The following is a 23,075-nucleotide window of genomic DNA, read 5'->3' as shown; positions in this document are numbered from 1 at the left end:
AATTAAACCATAATCACATTTAATATCATGCCATATCACATGACAAGATTTTCACCTTTCAAAACAAATTCCAAGATCTCTAGTCTATACATGCCATACTTTAGTATTTACATTTCCAAAAAAATACCAAAATAGATGTCCGATAGTGTGATTGAGTCTCTCACGATCCTCGGATCCGAGCTAGCTTTATAACACTATAAAACAAAGAAAACTTCACACAATAAGCTCAGAGCTTAGTAAGTTCATAATATAATACATTTAACTTATTATAAAAAAAATACTATATGACATAATTGCTAACACATAGTTCAACTCAAATTACTACTCAATCTTATTCATAACTATTACTTATTCCATACCATTTCTTTTAAATCACATACAAATATATTTATTTCTACTCATTCCCAACTTATTCAACCATGTTCATCCATTCTTATACTCTTGTTTCTATTTCATACATAATAACATCAACCACATAGATTTTGAATATACCTGTACCATCTCATACATATCTGTTACATTTACCACTTCCTCGTTCAGTGACATCGCACACTTAGTGCCTTTACGTTAAACCGAAATTTGGTTAAGTATCGCACACTTAGTACCAATTATTCAGCCAACGCGGCTTTAGTCTCGCACATTTAGTGCCATTTTGGTAGCCGTATATATATAATATTTACACACTTAGTTCCGCATATATTCGATCCACATTTCACATTTTTAATTTATCAATCCCATTTATAGTTATTTCATCTCATTCAAATATTATTTAAAACCGTGTGCATTATATTCGAACTTACCTCGGATGTAGCAACGACGAGATTAGTCGATCAATCGAGTACTTTGTTCTTACCTCGATCTAGATCTAAATTTCTCCTCTTTTGATCTATATTCATTTAAATTCACTTATTCAATCTCACATTTCATCCACATAAATCCATAAACACATAGGTAGACTTTTTTTAAAAATTAGTACTCATATTTTCACCTTTGGACATTTTAGTCCCTAATTCATAAATACACATAAATTCTTTGTACTCATGCTTGGCCGAATTTTTATTGAGTCCTTAGCAACTCATATTCTTCATTTATTTCACATCTAACCCCTCAATTTCTCATTTTCACAATTTAACCCATAATGCTCAAATTCATTAAAATTCAAATACAAAACATATTTATTTATCACATATCCATCATATTTCATCAACTATCATCACAAAACTTACAAAATCATCAACGACACATTTCAAAACCATAATCAAATTTTAAAATTGAGGCATGGGCTTGATAGATTATTGAGCAACAATCGTAAAAATATAAAAATCATCAAAAATGAATCAAAACACATACCTTAATTAAGAAAATTTCTAGCCGAAACCTAGCTAGCTTTTTTCTTTCTTTTCTTCCTTTGAATTTTCGGCAAGATGAACACCAAATGCCACTATTGCATGTTTTGTTTTAATTTAATAAACATTAAAACATCAATTACCAGTTTATCCTTAATGAATTAACATGAAAATCATTTAATATAAGCCTATTTATGTCCATTCCCACTATCCATGGTCTAATATCATCATAAGGACCTTTAATTAAATAAACCATATCAATTAGACACTCTTAACTTATAGCATGCTACTTTTACACTTTGCACTATTTAGTCCTTTTATCTAATTAAGCACATAAATGATAAAATTTTTACACGAAAATTTTCACACATATCACATATCATGCTGTAACATAGAAAATAATATTAAAGTATTATTCTGTCTTAGATTTGTGGTCTCAAAACCACTATTCTGATTAGGGTCTAAACCGGGATATTACAGTCGATGAACTATTGGATGAGTTGGGGCACACACATTATTTTTCTAAGTTGGATTTGCGTTCTAGTTATCACCAGATTCGAATGTGTGAGTAAGATGTATACAAAATAGCCTTCAAAACTCATGAAGGCCATTATGAATTTTTAGCAATGCTATTTGGCTTGACCAATGCCCCTCCAAGCTTCCAGTCACTGATGAACTCAGTCGTTCGATCCTTCTTGAGGAAGTCAGTTCTTATTTTCTTTCATGATATACTTGTTTATCCTCAGAAGTGGACTGACTATTTGCTCCATTTGCAAGAGGTCCTCTAAGTATTGAGGGCAAACCAACTTTATGCTAAGCAATCCAAGTGCATTTTTGGAGCTACACAAGTGGAATATGTAGGACATGTGATCGCCCAAGGTATTGTTAGTATGGATCGAGCTAAAGTAGCTAGTTTTTTAGACTGCTTCTCCAAAATCAGTCAAGGAGTTGAGAGGGTTTCTTGATTTGTCTAGTTATTACAGGAGATTCATACGAGGGTATGGAATTTTAGCCAAACCCTCACTGCATTGTTAAGGAAAGAAGTCTCATGGCATTGGTCAGTATAAGAGCAGATTACTTTTGATCAGCTTAAAACTACAGTCTATCAAGCTCCAGTTTTAGTTTTGCCAAATTTCCAAGAGCCTTTTTGTGTGGAGACAGTTGCTAGTGGTCAAGGAGTCGGAGCTGTTTTACAAAAAAAAGGGAATCCAGTAACATACTTTAGTAAGGCGTTGGGAATCAAATATCAAGCCTTGTCCATTTATGACAAGGAAATGCTTGTTGTAATCTTGGCAGTTAAAAAGTGGCATTCGTATCTTGTTGGCAGGCATTTCTTCATTACAACATATCACCAAAGCTTAAAGTTCTTCTCTGAACAGCAAGCCATCACACCTTACCAGCAAAAATGGGTTGCTAAGATGCTAGGATATGACTACTCGATTTTATATCGCAAAGGGGCTCAAAATGCAGTGGCTGATGCCTTATCCAGGAAACCTTCTGACTTTTCTCATCAATTGCTTCAATGTGAAGGCAGCTTGGATTCGGATTGGTCTAAAGTATGAAAACGCATTATAAACTCATATGTGACAGACAAAAAGCTCTTTCAGTTATGTCACAAGGTACAAACTCAACCCCAATTGCATCCAAAGTATTCATGGCATGGCACATTTCTACGCAGATTGGGCAAAATGGTAGTAGGCAATGATGTTAAACTTAGAAGACATATTTTCAGTCTCTTCCATGATACCCTTTTAGGTGGCCATTCGGGTGTTCACGCTACTCGTCATAGGATATCAGCATTGCTGTATTGGAAGGGGCTTTATACAAGCATCAAACGTTGGGTGCGTGAGTGTGTCATCTGCCAACATTACAAGGTTGACAATTTTGCTTTACCTGGGCTCTTGCAGCCCTTACCAATACTAAAGTGTGCTTGGACCGATATCAGTACAGATTTTATTGAAAGACTACCATTGCCGCAAGGTAAATTCGCCATTTTTGTAGTGGTTGGCCGCCTGACCAAGTATGGTCACTTCCTGGCGTTGGCTCACCCTTTTACTGCTCTCCCTGTATCTCAAGAATATCTCAACCACATATACAAACTGCATGGAATCCCTGAATCTATTCTGTCCGATAGAGATGAAATCTTCTTAAGTAATTTTTGGCAGGAACTGTTCCAACAAATGGGTGCCAAATTGAAGAAGTCGACGGCATACTATCCCCAAACGAACGACCAAACTGAAATTCTTAATAAATGCTTAGAAGGCTATTTGCAATGTATGGTTGGTGAAAAACCTTTAGCGTGGGTGTCTTGGTTACCATTAGCAGAGTGGTGGTATAATACCACCTACCACTCAGTTATTCGAACCACTTCGTATGGGGCCATCTATGGGCAAACTCCACCTATTCACTTACCTTATATGGCAGGTGCATCTCTAGTAGCTACAGTGGATCGTACCTTTCAACATGGAGAGGCCATGCACAAGGTTCTGAAATTCCATCTCACTTGGTCCCAGGATCGGATGAAATAAATGGCTGACAAACGGAGGTCCGAACGGGAATTCTAGGTTGGTGATTTGGTGTACTTGAAGCTGCAACCATATCGACAACATTCTCTGCACAAGTTCAAAAACCAGAAGCTGTCACCTCGATATTTTGGGCCTTTTTCTGTGGAGGCTCGGGTTAGGAAGGTTGCTTACAAACTATTGCTACCATCTCCAGCTCGAATCCGCCCTACTTTTCATGTCTCTCAATTGAAGAAGCATATTGGACTGGCGGTGAGTGCTTCAACAATACCACTACTCGGTCCTGATAGAGCTCTTCTCAAGACACTAGTTCAAGTTTTGGACAGGCACCTAATCAAGCAGGGCAACCATGATCTCCAATGTCGTTTCCCTGCATTTGATCCTTGAGGACAAGGATCCTTTCCAGGAAGGACAATTGTTATGGCATAGTTAACGGTCATTTTTCTTTTATATTTTAGTTATGGCTGTTAATGTTTTAGTTTTAAACGTTGCGTTTTACACTTGTTTAGTTAACTATACGGTGCGTTTCAATTAGTTAAACGATGTGTTTTGACCGATTAATAATTGGGTTGCTGTTATGGGATTTCCAATATATACCTGTAACCGTTCCTAATAGAGGTTATAAAATTGGAAACTGTTTTCTCAGTATCCTTCCTCTCTTAATTCTCTCGTTCTCTTCTCTATTTTCTATTTCTCTCTTTCTTTCAGATCTAAGACGCAACATAGTGAAAAAATTTTACCGAATTAAAGAGTAATTATTTTTATTATTTAATGTAAATTATTAAAATTAAATCTTTATTCAATATTACTCTAAAAAATAAAATTGTAGATATATCTAAAATAGAAATATATTATTCACAACTTAATTATTCAAACCATAAAAGATTAAATTTCTTGATTTTAGCTAACTGTTAGATCATAATAATAACATAGCACTTGCGTCTCCACTGTTGAAAACAAAAAGCAGAGCAAGGATTAAAGGAATAATGAGAGCAAGCTTCAGGATTACTCAACAAAAAATAAATAGTCTAATTGGAAATTGGTTAAATTCAATTGATTTTATCATTTTAAAAAATATATATTATTCCTTTCAAAAATTCTAATAATTATTCGGTCTAATTTATTTGGACTTATCAAATTGGTTGGATTAAAAATCAATGGTTTGACCCATTATTATTTAAATTGGATTAAACAGGTCAATCAAGTGATTGGGTTGAGAATCGACTAATTCAAAAAGTGATTTTAAATTGGTACGAACCGATAAATAAATTAATTGAACTGACGGTTAAACTAATTAAATTGACTAAAAATCAATTGAATTGACGATTAAACTGAATTTTTTTATAATTTTATTATTTTTAATTGAATTGATTCAACCGGTACTGATTCACTAGGGGTGAGCATTCGGTCAAATCGAGCGAAAATATTTTGAGTTAATTGAGCTCATGAGTCCAATTTTATCATCCTAATTTAATTTAAACTTTTTTTCAAATCGAGTAGAGTGAAATTGTACAAGTTAAATTTTAAAAAATTAAAATGTCAAATAAAAATAGTGTTATCAGTATAACTAATTTCATGTTATAGCATTGTTTTTTCAAAGCAAAAAAAAAGATAATTGAGTATGATAAATTTAAATCATTAATTAGGTCACAAAATTATTATTTTAGACAATTTTAAAATTTAAAATTTTTAAAATTTTTTGAAATTAAAAATTATTTTAATTATTTTTGTATTTTTGTTCGAGAGAGATCAATTTGTTTATTTTCAAAGTTGATGAGAGAACAAGAGGGTATTTACACCAATATATTATTCGAATTATAAAATTTAACTCGACTCGAATAATTCGAATAACTCAAGAAATTCAATTTCACTAACTTAAAATTCAATTTTTTTAAAAAAAATTTGAAATCAAAATCAATTCTAGTTAATGAATTTTAAAAAATTAATTTGATGAATGGAGCAACTACCTATATAAAAAATATTAAATAATATAGATAGGATCCAACGACAGGTCTTACTTTTGATTGCCAGGAGATGGAGGCAGTCCCCAACCTGGCTGGACTCCACTCACTCACGGCTTCAATTATACATCATGTTTCATAAATTATTAATGTGTATGTTACAAATACGATTGACATTCTGCTTTTCTTCACTAAACCCATAATGTTATTTCACAGCTGCTACGTGCACACAACTAAGTGTAGCATTCACGTCTTTAATATCAACTTGAAGAGGGGAAAGTATTGGTCTACCATGTTAAGGTAGCATTAACCCCACAAACATGCCATAAGTGTGTCACCATTTATGAGGGATGCCATGAAAAAAGAGTTGGACAAGACTACCTAAGATTATTTATTCCCTGCTGTCCTTCCAACACCATAATAAATGTTTTTGAACTGTTTTGGGAATTATAATTTGCAAGCCCCACTTCTAGATATTTTTTTCTTTCGGATTTCAAATAACATCAATTAAAATTTAAGAATTCATAAATAAATAATTACAGGAATTCTACTGTTTTTAGATTAATTATGAAAATAAGAAGTAAATCTTTTGATAGAAAAGGTTTAATAATGCCACTCACTCCGACTATTTTCTCTATAAGAACAATTTAATATGAATGGATTAATTTTTAAATTCTAAAGTAGGTGTAAGAATTTCAAATTTAAATTTTTAATAAATGATTTTTTTGAAAAGTAAAGAAAACCCGAATAACATTTTAGGATTAGGGTAATATCCGATTGAATTAAGTTAAAAAAATTGAGGTAGTCAAGTTGATAAGGTTTATTTGAACAAGTTAACTCAACGATTGGTGTCAATGTGAAATAAAATTTGAATCAAATTGAGTCAAATAAATTTATTTAAATTAAGTTAAAAGAATTTTAACATGTCAAATTAAAACCTTGATGACAACATGACTAAATTTTGGGACTAAAATGCATAAATTTAGCACCCTACATATTTGAAAACTTGTTTTAAAGGAAAGCTAAAGAAATACAATAATTTTTTGGGTTAAATATAAGATTGGTATCCAAACTTGTCTATTTTTCTCAGATTGGTATCTATGATTTTTTTGTCCCAAATTGGTACCCAAACTTTTTTTCTGTCCACTACTTTAGTATCTATGACTAACGACATTACTTTTTTGCTAACGTGACAGCACTGACCAATCACGCACCACAACGTGTCATCCTATTTGGCAATTGAAACTCTCAAATTTCTTTCTCACTTTTCTTTCCCTTGTTCTCTTCCTTCTTTCTCTCTTTTTTTTTCTCTGTTTCTCCTTTCTTCTCCTTTCTGTTTCACGATATTTTTTCCTTTCACCAAAGTTTCGTTTAAAACTCCCTTAAAAAAATTTCCCTTACTTTTTTTCCTTTCACCATATTTCTAAAATTTTCATTGTTTTCTACCTATTTCTTTTGTTCATCCTTTTCATTAACATGGTCTTTAAGAATTCTCTTAGCTTATTTGATAAAAGATAACACTGCAAAGGTGATGACTCAAAATAATACATAAAACTAAGAAAAGAAATCTATCAATTTTCTTAGCTCTGTTTGTTTACTGGAAAATTAATTACAAGTAGAGAAGTAACATTTCCTGGAAAAAAATGGAAATGAACGCATAACCGGGATGAGGAAACAAAAGATCAAAAAGAAAGTTGGAAGAAAAAAGTGATTGTATTATTTTTTTATAGAGAAACAAGCAAAACCTAGAAACAAGATGTTGAAGTTTTTGTCAAAGCAGCTTTATCGATAATTCACACCAAACCAATGATTCAAATGCCCCCATTAGCAGAAATCAAACTCAAATATCAAATCCATCAAACCCAATAAGAATCAAACAACAACCGATATTAAAAAAAAAGAAAAGGATAGAGAAGCAAAGAAGAAGAAAAAAGGTGAAAGAGACCATCTTTTTCGCCTTTATCTCAAACACCCAAAACCACGAAAGCTTCATCTTCATCTTCGATGCCGAGGTTTCAAATACAGTCGCATTGAACTTCTATTGGTGTCGAAATGAGGTGGAACAGGCGGTGACAAAAGGCGAATGGGAAGCTGGTCGCGATTCGACAATGCCGAAGATTAGGGCTGTGCATTATTCGGTTAAAACTGAATTTTTTCGGTTAACCGACCGAGTTCGGTTAATCGGTCGGTTAACCGAAAAAATTTGGTCGGGGGTCGGTTAAGGTTTTTTGGTTTGTTCGGTTAACGGTTAAATCGGTTCGAAACGGATCGGTTAACTGAAAAAATTCGGGTAAACCGAATTTACAGTTTAAGTTAATCAGGGAGTTGGGCCGAATAGGACAGGCCAAATTTAAGTATTCAACAGTCCTAGGCCCTAGCCCTAGAATGGTAGAACTTGGCCTGCTGTGTGCTGTCCATTAGACCATTACCGTTTGGCCCATTTCTCAGCAGCAGAGTAAGCAGACGAAGCACAACACCCCTATTCAGTATTCACATTTCACAACACCCCTCCAGCCCTCCTCCCTAATTTCACAAATTTCACTTTCACTTTCACACTCACACTGTCACAAACACAGTCCCAACAACACCCGTAGCCCTAAATCTCAGTCTCAGTCTTAACACCCAACACTCAACAAACACCCAACAAACACTCGATAGTAGAATCGGGAGTCGCCGAGTCGCTAGAGTCACCGAGTCGCCGGAGTCGCCGAGTACCAGGTTTGCTTTCTTCTAACTTCTTACCTCTTCACTTCATCTTAACCAATGCTATCCATGGTTGCTGACTTGCTGTCTTCTTTTGTAGATATGAAATTTTTAATATATATATTAGGTTTTACAAGCAGGTATGTAAAAAAAAAACCCTAAACAGTAAAAAATTAAAAATGGTAAACGTACATGAAAATTGAAATCATGGGGAGTGAGGTAGTGAGCAATGAAATGAAAATATAGAATTGCTTTTTTCATTTTTGTGAATGTATCGCGAAAACATATTAGATCATATGGGTACCTTTCGCTTGGTTTTGTTGTTTTTCTGTGGTGGATTGAATAATGAATAGACCATTTCTTCTTGGGCCTTTTCCATGTTTATTTCCTTAAAAATTTATTACTTACAAATTTCTTTACACATCCAGTGTACAAATTTCTTTACACATCCAGTGTAAGTAAAAATTTATTACTTACAAATTTATTACTTACAAATTTATTATTTACAAATTTCTTTACACATCCAGTGTACAACGAAAACAAGATAATTAAATATTTAAATATGAGATGGACATCGGACACAGTCCACGTCGGTATTTATATATGCTGTCCTCTGTGGGTAATTAAGGTTTTACAAACTCTTGCTATATTATAATTTTTTCATCATTATAATATCAAGGCCGTAGGAAATTTTTTACTAATATTATAATTTTTTCATCATTATAATTTTTTCATCATTATAATATCAAGGCCCTGATATTTAAGTGGGTATTTCTTTTTTCTTAATATTATAATAGTAAAAAATTGTTAAATAAATAATAAATACGAATTTCACCCTCAAGTTTCTTTTCAGTGTGGCAACTGATACTTGCATTGAAAGTTTGGTTAGATGGGGGTAGCAGTAGGTAGTAACAATCAATGAACATCACCAACAAGTAAAATATGGAAATTTCAGCACCATGATCTTAACTTGGTACATGCGAACAACATATATGATATATCTAGAAACCATAACATAAATTTAACAATTTTAGTGTTTTGATATCTTAACTAAACTTGTATATGTTTGATACTTTGATTATTCATCCAAACCCTAATTTTGTAATGGGTTAAACTAAACTTGTATATGCTGTTCTTGATCTTGCAGAATGTCAACCGAACCAACATCTATTGAGGGTAGTGTTACACCTCCTACTTCGATAGATTCTGAAAATTCGGGAGTTAGAGCTTCAATCCAAACAAAGGGGACTACCGGGAAAAGAAAAGCCCCTCCTCAAATGTCAGAAGTTTGGTCTCACTTCACTAAATTTATTAATAGTGAGGGTGCAAGTAAGGCTAAATGTAATTATTGTGAAAAGGAATTTTGTTGTGATATGAAAAAAAATGGTACGGGGTCATTGAAATATCATATTGGTTCATGTAAGAAAAATCGTAGTAATGTTGTTGACACTAGTCAAGGACAACTAGTTTTACCTAGAAAGGGAGTTGAAGGGGGGAAGGGAATCTTTCAACTTGGAGATTTGATCAAGAAGCATGTAGGAAAGGATTAACACAAATGATTCTGATTGATGAATTACCTTTCAAGTTTGTTGAAAGTGAAGGCTTTAAGAAATTTATGTTTGTGGCATGTCCTAGATTTCATATTCCTTCACGAACTACTATGACTAAGGATGTTTATCAATTGTATCTAGATGAAAGGGTCAAGATAAAATAACTTTTGAGAAGTTCTTGTTCTAGAGTTTGCTTAACTACTGACACATGGACATCTTTGAAAAGAGTTAATTATTTGTGTATCACTACTCACTTTATTGATAATGATTGGAAATTGAATAAAAAGATTTTAAACTTTTGTCCAATTTCTAGTCATAAGGGTGAGTCCATTGGGATGGTGATTGAGAAATGCTTGTTGAATTGGGGATTGATAAGTTGTTTATTCTTCATTGATAATGCAAGTTCAAATGATGTTGCTATTGGTTATTTGAGAAAGAAATTTAACCCTCGAGGGGGTTTAGTTCAAAATGGTAAATATCTTCATATGAGATGCATGGCACACATTGTGAATTTGATTGTTGTTGAATGCTTAAAGGAAATGAATAAATCTATTGAATGTGTTAGGGGGGCTGTTAGATATGTGAGACAATCTCTAGCTAGATTACAAAAGTTTAAGGAGTGTGTTGTGGTGGAAAAGATAGAGTGCAAGAAGATGTTGTGTCTTGATGTTTGTACTAGGTGGAACTCGACCTACTTAATGTTAGACACGCTTTCGAATTTTGAGAGAGCTTTTGAGAGACTTGAGGAGCAAGATACAAACTTTAGAATTTGAACTTGAAAGGGAGAGGGTTGGCCTAGTGTGGATGATTGGGATAATGTTAGAAACTTGAGGATTTCTTGGAACACTTTTATGAAGTCACTTTGCATATATCGGCACTTCATATGTCACGTCCAATAATTTTTTGATGAGCTTTCCAAATTGATATTCTTTACGAGATGCTCGGTTAAATAGTAATATTGATTTCAATGTTATGGCCATCAAGATGAAAGAGAAGTATGATAAGTATTGGGGTGATATTGATAAGATGAATTTGCTTATGTTTGTTGCTTGTGTTTTAGATCCTAGACAAAAACTAAAGTATCTTGAATTTGCACTTAGTGAAATGTCTAGCTCGGAAAAAACTTGTGAGATGATGCAAAAGTTGAAGGAATCTTTGTATGAATTGTTTGATGAGTATAAGCCTCCACTTCATAGTACTTGTAGCCAATCGAGTGTGTCAACACATGTTTCTATTGGTGAACCACAACAAAAAATGAAAAGGCGAATGCAAGTTTTGTATAAAAAGCGTGAGTTGGAAATTTGTGGTGAGGATAAAACATCTGAGTTGGATAAATATCTAGCTGAGGCTAATGAAGAATTTGTTGAAGATTTTGATATTTTATTGTGGTGGAAAGTGAACGACCTAGATTTCCCACTCTTTCAAAAATTGCGGAGATGTTTTAGCTATACTGGTTTCTCTGGTTGCTTGAGTCTGCATTTAGCACCGAGGACGTGTGCTTGATCAATATAGGAGTTCTTTAACTCGTAAAATTGTACAAGCTCTTGTGTGTACTCAGGATTGGATTTGAAGATCATCATCACAAGAAGACATAAAAAAGATTGAAGAACAAATCCAAGAGCTTGACAAGATTGAAAATGGTATGTTTGTTGTTTTATTTTAATAGTTTCAATTTTTTTACCATATCACTCTTACTTATTTAATTGATTCAATGTTTAGACATTTCTTGGAATGCATTAGAGCCTACCCTAGAGTCATGAGCTTTCGTGAGTTGAAGGGTATGCTTACTACTATCTTATTCTTGTTAATTTATAATCTATTCGTTTGTTTATATTATTTGATTTTTTTTAAATGCGTATATTTCTATTATATGCTAAATTTTTGCTCATGTTTTTTAGGTTTAATGCAAATAGAGATATTTTGGAGAGATGAAATAGATATAAATGGAGAAAATTAAAAACTTAAATGTCAATTATGTGTTAATTCAAGACTTATGTAATGTTTTTAATTATGTAGTGTTAATTCAAAACTTATGTAATGTTTTTAATTATGTAGTGATTCAAAGACTTATGTAATAGTTTTAATTATGTAGTGATTTAAAGATTTATGTAATGCTTTTAATTATGTAGTGATTTAATTCGGGTAATTTGGGTAATTTTCGGGTAATTCGGGTAATTTGGGTAATTTTCGGGTAATTCGGGTAATTCGGGTAAGTCGGGTAATTTTTAACCAAAAATGAACAACACATATTTTTCGGTTAATTCAGTTAACCGATCTTATTAACCGAAAAATTTTTCGGTTCGGTTAATTATTTTTAAAAAAATTCGGTTCGGTTAACGGTTAAAAAATTTGGGAGGTCGGTTAATTCGGTTTTAACAATTTCGGGTTGGTTAACCGACTGAACACCCCTACCGAAGATGATAGGAGAAGACTTCTATCCGCGTCGAAGTATGGTGGAACAGGCAGCGTGCGATTGGTCAGCGTTGTCACATTAGCAAAAAATTAGCGTCGTTAGTCACAGGTAGGAAACTAGTGGACGAAAAAAAATTCGGGTACCAATCTAGGAGAAGTAGACAAATCCGAATACTAATATTATATTTAACCCTAAATTTTACTATGATAAAGTAATTTGTTTATAGCATCGAGAAAAATAAATTAAAGTTGAACCTTTTAAAAAATATATTTTTGAAAGATTATTTTGAAATTTCTGTAAACCGATATACTAATGAAGATTTGAAATCATCGGAAATATAAAAGGTAATTTGAGTTTAATATTGAAATTACTAAAATCGATTAATTCAAAATTTAAATTATATTTGGAATTTTCAAGTGAAATAGAAAGAAATTTGTTGACCCCTAGTTAGGACTTAGTGGACGTGTTATGAACGTGGTAACATGAATTGTGCCGGCCATTTTGTTTTTTTTGAACGGTGATGGATCTGAAAATAAGTATGCAATGGAGTTGAGGGAAGGGGTGTTGCATCCACCGGAGGAGGTCCGTTCAACGTCGGCGAAGAGTGAAAATGGAAAAGCACACGCCGTTATGATGTTTACTGATAACGACCAACGTTATAAACAAACTAACGATAAAATGTTTAGCCAAACGACAGCTCACTGTCTTATAATTAACAAAAAAATTACGCTTAATTTTCTTTTGATTGTTGGGTTTAGATAGACAGTACGATACAGTACATTTAGCGTATTTTTTGTTTGGGTAAATGTATCATTCATGTCTGTTTGTTTCATTGAAAATGGCTTTCGGAAAATGATTTTTGGAAGATGACTTACTTTTCTGGAAAAGCTAATATTTTCTGGTGTTTGGATGAATCTGTGTAAAATATTTTCTTTTGTTTGGCAGATTCTTTAAAAATATTTCATAAAAGTCGTTTTCAATTAAACAAGCATGCATTTGAGATTTTTTTTTATTTTTTCATTGTTTAATTGAGTTTATTTTATATTTATAATTTTATATTTTACATTGTTTTACATATATTAAAAATATTTTGTTAAATTTAGGTTCATTGCAACGATTGTTTTTAGTTACATGACTACTAACTGAGTATTTTTTATTTAAAATATGACTTTAACAAAATTGACAAAAAAATTAACAATGTCGTGATTGGACTTGATTTTTAAATCTAGAAAGTAGAGGACTAAATTCTTAAAAATAAAAGTACGAAACTAAATTGCAAATTTGTGAAGATTATATAGACTTATGACATATTTTAACATTTATACTACAAAACATTTATTATTAATATATTTATAATTGTAATAAATATTTAGTATTAAAATATTAATATTGATATTTTCAATAATATGTGAATAATATTATTTAAAATTATTATTTTTAAAATTTATTATTAAAATAAAATTTAAATATTAAATAATTTATTAAAATAATAAATTATATTAATTATATTAATAATTTATTATATGACTAAATATAAATAATTAAATACGTATGTTTAATAATATTAACAAATATAATATTTTATATTAATATTTGAAATATTTGAAATATTTTAAAAATAAAAATAAAAATAAAATTTATTATCAATATAATAATATTAAAATTTATTTAAGTTAATTTTATATAAAAGTAAAATTATCTATTGAGGAGCTCTTTTCCAAAAAATGACTTACGCTTTTCAAAATGGTAAGTTATTTTACAAGGAAAAAGGCTTATTTTCCGTTAACCTGTAAGTCATTTTCCGTTGACCAAGCTATTTTCTGTGAAACAAACACAATAAAATATAGAAAATATTTTCCGTAAAACCTTCTACATGTAAACAAACGGACCCTATCCATCATTGGTAAATGTACTTTTTATTTAGTCGAACGACATCTCCATCTAAATCCACCATTGCCTCACCCTATTTATTTTCTCTTCTCGTTCAAAATTCTTGATTTATTTTTATTAAATTACATTAATTTTTCACATAATAGAGATTTGATTCATATTAAAATTAGAAACCCAAATTCAATAAATACCATTTTCAAAAGTAATTATCAAATAAATCATTAAAAACAATAAGATAGTGTTTGTAAAGCCACTTGGTAATTGAATTTGGGTAGAGTTGCTATGTTAGTATGTTTGGGTAACCATTGTAATTGATGGTCTTGTCAATTTGGGTGTAATTAGAACACTTCAATTAAACTTTCAATTCTTAGAGATAAGAATTTAAATAATTACGTAAAAATCTAACTTTTTAAAAATTATTTTTACACAAGTTATAATTATTATATTATAAGAATGAATACATGTGAGTGTTTGAAACAAAAAATTATTATATTATAAATTCTAAAAATTATATTAGAATAATAATTTGTGTATTTTATAAAGTTATAACTAAAAAATTGTTTAAATCCTAAAAAAATTAAAGGTATGATAAAAAAGTTTATTATAAAAATAATTTACATGTTATAAAGGTGTTGTAACATATTTATTTATAAAAATTATGACCAAAAAGTAAGAATATAACTTATTTATGTATTCATGCTATATTATAAAAATAATATATTTATTCATAAAAATATTATAGTTTTTTAATTACGTTTTATGATAACTTATTTATAAAAAATATCTTTCTAAAGTTATTGCAAAAGAAATATATATTATTCATAAGAATTATGAAAGTTACTAGACAATATAATTTTTTATATAGGTTATAAATTATAAATTTTATATTATTTTTTACTTAATTTACGTATTATAAAGAGGTATATAATCTAATATAAGTCTTTCTTCAAAATAAGTTTATTTAAGTTTTATAAATAAAACTATAGGCGATGTGAACTGTTAACTCAAATATTATAAGGTAATATTAATTATGTAAAAGCAGAATATTTTACCACACCATATCATGGATGTACGATTCTATTTGAACACTTTAATTTGAAATATTTAAGGTTTTAAAATGCAATTTAGAAGACATTTGATGTTCTAAGAAAATATTTCTTATATTAACAACGTCATCTTAATATAACATTAAAAATAAGGTTGAATCATACTAAAATATTACATTTTTCATAACTTCAATGTAGGTAAATAACTCAACAAATATGCACAAAATAATTAGGTAAAATTGCATATGATGCTTATTATTTTTATTAGTAATCGTATTATCAACTATTTTTTAGACTATCGAACATAATACAGATGATTATTTTATTTTAGATTTTACTATCATAATAATTAATATTTTTTAAAAATAATCAATAAATTATTTCCAAACAAAAATTAAATATAGATGGTGAATTACTCCCTGGACTGCCAAGTGGAAAGCATTGCCCCTGGGTTCGAGGTATTGAATTAAAAAGAAGAAGAAGAAGAAGAAGAAATTTTGGATTTTGTTTTGCATCTAATTAAGCAATTTAGCCTTTAAAAACGGCTTGATGGAATTAAAAATAGAAAAAGGAAAATGGTGGCCCTGTCACATGCTGGTTCAAGTGCTTCCTATATTTTGAATTGGCCCCACTTACCTGGATGCAAGCCTGCAGCTCCCTCCATGGACCCTACAATATAGTAGGAGCGTGTTACAACCTTCCTATATCAGCGAGTGGGAAACTCAGCCCCGCTTTTTCTGTAATCTTCTCTTTCATTGCTTTTTCTCCCTGAAAATCCCCCCATTTCTCACCTCTTTCTCCCCACCTCTCCACTTTTTGCTCAGTTGTGAATAGGGCATTTTCTTAAAAAATATATATATTTGGTGGGCCCCGAACTCTGCCATGGCCACCAAAACAGAGATGCAACTGCTTATTATTAAATCTTAACCAAGCAGCAATCATCCATTACTCTCTACTCATCAAGTTCTTTCCTTTTGGGGTCCTTTCTCTGATATCTCCATTCTTTAGCTTTGCTTTTCTTTCTCATGGCGCAGGTTTTAGACGACGCTGAGTTTTGTCTTCCACCTCAGTTTTTAACCGACGACGACTTGGTCATGGACAATAGTAAGGCTAAGAGCAATCCCAAGTATGTTGATGGTGGTTTTGGATTAGAGCTTGGCGGTTCTAAGTCTTTGTTTCCCTACGAGTTCCCTTATGGGTTTGGATCTTTGGGTTTCTCTTCGGATCCAAGTTCTCCGGTTGAGTCAGTGGTGGGTTCTACTGAGACAGAGAGTGACGAAGAAGATTATCTTGCTGGGTTAACTCGTCAAATGGCTCACTCTACCCTCGAAGACGGTATTCGCAGAAACGACCGTGCCTTTTCTTCTGAAAACCCTAAGGTCTGTTGAAGAACATAACACTCAACTTCTCCACAAAGTTATTTGATTCAAGGACGGTTTCTTATTTTAGTTTTATTTTTATTTTTGCTTTTTTAAGGGTCGGGTCATGTCCAGTTCGCCGCAATCAACCTTATGTGTGTCAAGGAGCGGGTGCAGTTGCATGCAAGGGTCTAGCCGTGGAAGCCCTACTTGCCAATCCCGAGTTCCGCCACCGCCGGGAACATGGGATTTGCTGTATGCGGCGGCAGAGGAAGTTGCAAGGATGCGAATGAGTGAAGAGTCATACGGTGGGCTCAACAACAGAGGCCTCTTAGGTTCTTCGGCAAGGAAGTTCTCACCGAACGCCGATGTTACTGGCTTTTACCTGCCTACCCAGTCTCATGCTCACCAGAAACTACAGACCGCTCAAGTAAAAAACCTTAAGCCAGACCTAGAAATGTTGTACTTGGATTGTTTTTTTCCCTCTTCAGTATATAAATTTGGTCGTTTTCTGTTATGTCTCAGTTTCAGATGCTGAAGCAACAGCAGCTAATGAAACAACAAAATGCATCGGTTTGGGCAGGACAAAAGCAGCAGCTGCATTCGCACCACCATAACCATGTGGTCCAAAGCAGAGTGAGGAGTAATAATAGTAGCAATAGGCCTATGGGTTTGTCCCAATCTGCATGGCCCCCTCTGCAGCAGCAAACCCAGACGCCAAACGGGTCGGGTATGAGGGCAGTTTTCTTGGGCAATCCAACTGGAAAAAGGGAATGTGCTGGAACTGGCGTTTTCTTGCCTCGCCGTATTGGTGCACCTTCTGAACCCCGCAAGAAGCCAGGTCCTTACCTATTCTCCTTTTGCAATTAAAATGCATTTCTCTCTTGGGTTTCTTTGACAGGATCTTATTTTGTTTTTATTATATTGGCAGCTTGTCCTACTGTTCTGCTTCCAGCTAGAGTGGTTCAGGCCTTGAACTTAAATCTTGATGAACTTGGTGCTCAACCCCTGCTTAATCCTCGGTTGAACGCTAATGTCACCGCTGAAATTGGTAAAAAGCCAATCTAATTAGGCATTCTACTCTATGAATCACTTTGTAGTTATACGACTGATTTTGTTATCTATATTTGTAGATGCTGCTTTGAAACTTGGAAGTGGTTGGAACCAGAAGCAGGGGAATTTCAGGCAACATCAAGGAATAAACCATGAAGTTGCGTTACCTCAGGAATGGACATATTGAGCAGCTTTGGGTGGTTGGGTTTTCATGATCTCTTTTTGGGTAGTTGTAGGAGAAAAAGATGTTAGTTTGCTATAGTGATGAAATTGTAGTATAGAAGTATAGGGTTAAGGAGATGAAATGAAATGGTTATTTGGGTGAAAATAAGAAGGATGTGTGGGCAGTAAGCAGGTTTTGTTGAATGTGAGTGGGGGCTGAGAAAGGGTTATTTTGTTTTGTAAATCTGGGAATTGGGTCAATAAGTATTTGGCAGAATATGAGCCCTACTATTCTAACCACATAGGTGGTCTTCTTTCTCTACTAAACTATTATTGTTTCACTTCACTGAGCATGTAGACATTTATTTACTTAACCGAAATTGTTGGAATAATAATAATAATAATAATAAAGGAGTAGATTTGTCATTAAAGAACTGGCCGAGCCTATAGTGAGTTAGAGAAAGTGTTTGAAAAGGTTAAATCTTTAATGATTTCATCATATATATTGCGAAAATTTCAAGATAGGTATTCTACGTTTGAATTGAAATTTTTTTGGTTAAAGAATTATTTTTTAGTTATTCTGGAACAATTAAAAGATTTTTTGGAAGAAATATAAGGTTTTGTTTTTAGCGGCAAAATATTATAGAATGGTCCCGCTTATGAGGTCAAATCAATGTTTTAAGGTAGTCTTAATGAGTTTGTTAATTGTCTCTCTGGAACCTGGAATTTTGACTATTATGCTGTGCCCAAGGCAGTACTACACCTTTTAAAAAAAATATAATTCAATAATATGCCCAATGCTTAAATAAAAATAATGGGTTTCATTTTAGATTGACATTATAATTTGGCAATTTTAGTCCATCAATTTTTTAAAATCTAAAATTTCAAGTAATTATTAAAATCAAAAAAATTTAATTAAAGACTAATGGCTCTCATTGCATCAAAATTAAAAAATTTAAAATAATTCAATTAAATAAGAGTAATAATTAAATTCACCACAAGGATATTGTGCTTTACTTGGGAAGGAAGCAAGCATTGTGCATACACGAGATTGGCGGTGTGGCCGAGCAACGAAGCGTGAGGTTACCTGTACACGTGTCAAATCTTTTGTGATCTTTGCATATCTCATTTAAAGGGGGTGAATGTATTTATGGTACGCGAACAGTCTGTTTCCACATTTTTGGTCTCTATTTTCTTGTTCTTTTCTTTTTGGTGTGGTTGATGCGTTGATTTAGGGATCTTACCAGATTTTGATTGCTAAAACCCGACACCACATCTTTCCCTTTTATCATTAAATTTACGGCAAAAAACTGCCTGTAAGTAAATACCACCGTATCAAATCTGGGTACATCCTCTCCCTCCCATTAATTTTAAATTTCAGATCATCATTAAAAGCAAAGATATTAGTACTGCGGATCCTTTTCCAGAATAAAAAATCATATTAATTGTGTATGAGAATTTTAAATGATTTGAGATGATAATGATGCATTTACTCTGTCGAAATCAAACATGGCAGCATCCTAAATCCAAATCAGCAGCCAACATACTGATTTGAGATTCTCAATATACAATCCAAAGACTGATTTGATTTCATAACTAAACTAACATTAAAAAATTATTACTTTAAACCATATATTTAAGTATATTTTCACTATACCCGATTATGAGTTGAGCCACTCATCCAAGTGTAAAAGCCTACCTAAAAAGAATGAGGATTCAAAAAATGAGTTTAGAAAAAAGAAGAAGATATGTTTAGAAAATGGGTCAGACTTCAGACAAGATTTTTTGGCTCGAGCTCGACTCGATTTTGATAAAAAAATTTATGTTGCTGTCTGTTGTTATTTTGTTACCATTTCGTTATTATGTTGTTATTGTTTGGATATTGTATAATTTTTTATTGTTAATTTTGTTATTATTTTAGAGTCATTTGCTTTTTAAGTTGCAGCTATATTAGTATTATTTAAGTACAAAAACTTTTTTAATATGTATTTTCAATTTGTTGAGAAACATTTATTTTAATATTTTTATACTCCCAATAAATTCTTAATTGGTGTTTTATCACATTGTGATATTTTACATCATTGAATGGGCCATGTGAAAACAATTAGATGATGACAAAATTATCAAAGATTGGAATTCTTGATTGCTGTTCAAGAGCGTATGAATAGTTCCGCGATTTTGGATAAACGATTGTTGAATCCTTGCGTTGGAATAAATGAAATAAAATAGATTTTTATTGGTACAATCTAACCTATTATCAGAAATCAATCCTAACACTAAGTCAATTCTTAAGAGATCTCAAATCAAACCATTTGTACTTACTTCAACAAAGGAAGCACATACCTCTTCGGCAGAAGAATTTTTGTTGTCTTGGTCCCAACTCAAGACTAAACAAGTCCGAACTAGTTGAATACTTGTGTCAGAAATTCTCTGAGTCGTTTTGCCATTTCCATAAAGAATATAATTGACAACTCGAAGTTGCATATTATCTTTTTCCCGAAATGGATCTTGGGAGAAGAATGTTGCTAAATTTAGACCGTCCGGTATTTCATACGAGGTTACAAGTCGAGTCAAAACAAAATACTTTTTCTTGGTAGGTGTTTTGATATATTGTATTTTTTAAATTTTTTTTTATATAAAAATTAATATAGGCGGGCTGGACTCAGATTTAACATTTTTTTTTTATCCAGATCAAACTTAAACAAAATTTTAGACTTATTTTTTGAACCGCATCAAACCTAAAAACGAATTTAACTTTTTACACTGGCCCGACAAAAAATACAATGACTAAATTTTAAAATTTAGAGGAATACAAGGGCTTATGACATTTTATTTATTTGATGTTTGACTTTGATCAACTGAGAATTCAATACTCTATCCGATACACCACATGATTGTTGGGTATTTAATTTAACTTTTTTTGATATTCTTCATGTCGGTTTTATGATCCATGTTTGGAGTTCGTAACTGCTTCTCCCAACAATGTCATCTCCAAAGTTTAAACCTGGATTCTCCCCTTAAAATTACAATGTGTCTTACCATTAGAGTCAACCACTTATTGGTTTGGATATTTAAATTTAAACTTATCCAAATCTAAGATAAAAGGCAATTGTGGTGTGAGTATGCAATCACAAGGCATAAAACAATCCAAGGGGAACCTAAATTTCTTTGCTAGCTTTACTATTCAATCTTTCACAGCTTTCCATACTAACTTAGGCAAACAAACCAGTGACCACTGCATGCTTAGCTTCACTTTTTTCACAAAATTCCTTAGTTCGTCTGGGAAGCCACTTTAATTCTAAAATAACACTAAAAATCCATTTAACTATGCCTTTCCCACTTCTAATATTTAAATGTATGAATTAAAACTTAAAAGTCTAATGCATATTTAAATTCGAAGGTCCAATTAACAGAAGGGTAAATTACATATAAAGTCACTAAATTATAGTAAGTTTACGTTTTGATCACTCAATTTTAAAAGTTACAAAATTGATACTGAACCATTCGAAAGTTTCCATTTAAGTCAATAGGATGTTAAAATCGTTACCTTCTCTGTTTGTATTGCCTACACTAATTGAAAGCACTCCATCCCCTTATTTTCTACGGTTCGGTTTTTTTCATGAAATAACTTCGAACGTTACAAATTTGCAAATCAAAATTCAAATAGTTTTTTTCTCCGATCTTCAACACTGATAGTCAAATCGAATTGGATTTAAGATATGTTCTTTTACCTGTTGATGGGTAGTAATCCATTGTACCGATTGTCAAATTATCTCTTAGAGCTCATTAGTTGTACTTAAAAAAACCTTAACAACCTAGTTTAGTGACTTAAATGAAAACTTTCGAATAGTTTAATGACCATTTTGTGACATTTTGAGTAACAATTTGTATAATTTACCCCAGAAAAATATAGAAATTAAATTCCTAAAATTTAAAGCAAGAGTACTAAATTTCGAAAGTCCTAAGACTACAGGAACCAGAGACAGAGTTGACCATAAAAATATAAAAAAACCAGTTTGGGCCTCAGCCCGTAAATTTAACCCATAACTCTCCTTGGTATATTATAAACTCAGCCTAACTCTACCAATTCAGCCATTTTAGTTTTTTTTTTTAAATAACTCTAAAAATTAATTAATTATAAAAATGATTAGGAGAAAATTATATACGAAAATGATTCATTTATATCAGTGTCTCTTGACACATCGACGGCACCACTCTCTTTTTCCCCTCAATCATCAGGTTTTAAAAAATAATATTTTTTTGTGCCACTATTATGTTAGGCAACACCCGTATGTATTTTTCGAAAAATACGGATATTCACAGTGCAACAAAAATGAAAAAAATATTTTTATAATTTTTTTAGAAAAATTGTATCAATTACAATAAATTGAGAAAAAAAAAAAAAGAAGAGAAAGAAACAATTTAATATTTTGTTGTCTTTCTTCCGTCTGGCGTGTAGCTTTCTCATGGCTCTTAAAAGCCGAATTAGCTTTTGGCCTTTACTTGTTCCACTTCCCAATCTCTGCAGTTTACCTTGGGTGATTTGTGCAGTTTACCTAGTTTTACGCCAATGAAGGTGACCAACGTCAATATTGGGCACATCTCACTCTTGCTTAGTTTTGTTAAACTTTGCTTTCTCGTGCAACTTCACTCCTTCCAAGCTTTAAATGTGGTAGCTCATGATCAACTAGAGGTGTGGTTCGAGTTGAGTTTAGGCCGATTTTAAGTATGATACTAATGTATTTTATATTTGTGTAAGTTTGACCCGACTCAAAATATTGAATTAATTTTTTACCTAAACCCCTCGCTCATATTTGTAAAAGATTAACCTAATCCCATTTTAGGTTCTTTTCTTTTCTTAGGAACACATACAAGATTCGTCAATACAAACAGGATAATAGTAACCCCACGATTAATTACTTCATTTATGAATTTCATAGTAATAGAAATACATTTCCTACCGAAACAAAATTTGTAACTTTGTATCCTCTTGCCTAGCGGGCAAGGATTTACCTCCGTGGAAAAGATGATTCATTCGGATCCGCATGAAAGCCCAACTCCATTGCATTGC

General features: G+C 32.2%; 1 protein-coding gene across 1 annotated transcript; it reads left to right on the top strand.

The window, feature by feature from the left end:
- Nucleotides 1–16,232: 16,232 nt before the first annotated feature.
- LOC105779812 (uncharacterized) lies at nt 16,233–18,350 on the top strand. The gene is made up of 5 exons (XM_012603742.2): nt 16,233–16,810; nt 16,908–17,219; nt 17,315–17,630; nt 17,721–17,840; nt 17,923–18,350. The coding sequence occupies exons 1-5, from the start codon at nt 16,457–16,459 to the stop codon at nt 18,027–18,029; spliced, it is 1,209 nt and encodes a 402-aa protein (XP_012459196.1). The 5' UTR covers nt 16,233–16,456; the 3' UTR covers nt 18,030–18,350.
- Nucleotides 18,351–23,075: the final 4,725 nt, after the last annotated feature.

The sequence above is a fragment of the Gossypium raimondii genome, chromosome 4 (genome assembly GCF_025698545.1).
Source record: "Gossypium raimondii isolate GPD5lz chromosome 4, ASM2569854v1, whole genome shotgun sequence".
Lineage (NCBI taxonomy): Eukaryota > Viridiplantae > Streptophyta > Magnoliopsida > Malvales > Malvaceae > Gossypium > Gossypium raimondii.
The sequence above is the reverse complement of the archived record's forward strand: the minus strand, read 5'-3'. Positions and strand labels throughout refer to the sequence as shown.

Coding starts and splice junctions, on each gene's coding strand:
- LOC105779812 (XM_012603742.2), top strand. CDS start 16,457: ATGGCGCAGGTTTTAGACGACGCTGAGTTTTGTCTTCCACCTCAGTTT. Junction 16,811..16,907: donor TTTCTTCTGAAAACCCTAAG/GTCTGTTGAAGA, acceptor TGCTTTTTTAAG/GGTCGGGTCATGTCCAGTTC. Junction 17,841..17,922: donor TAATGTCACCGCTGAAATTG/GTAAAAAGCCAA, acceptor CTATATTTGTAG/ATGCTGCTTTGAAACTTGGA.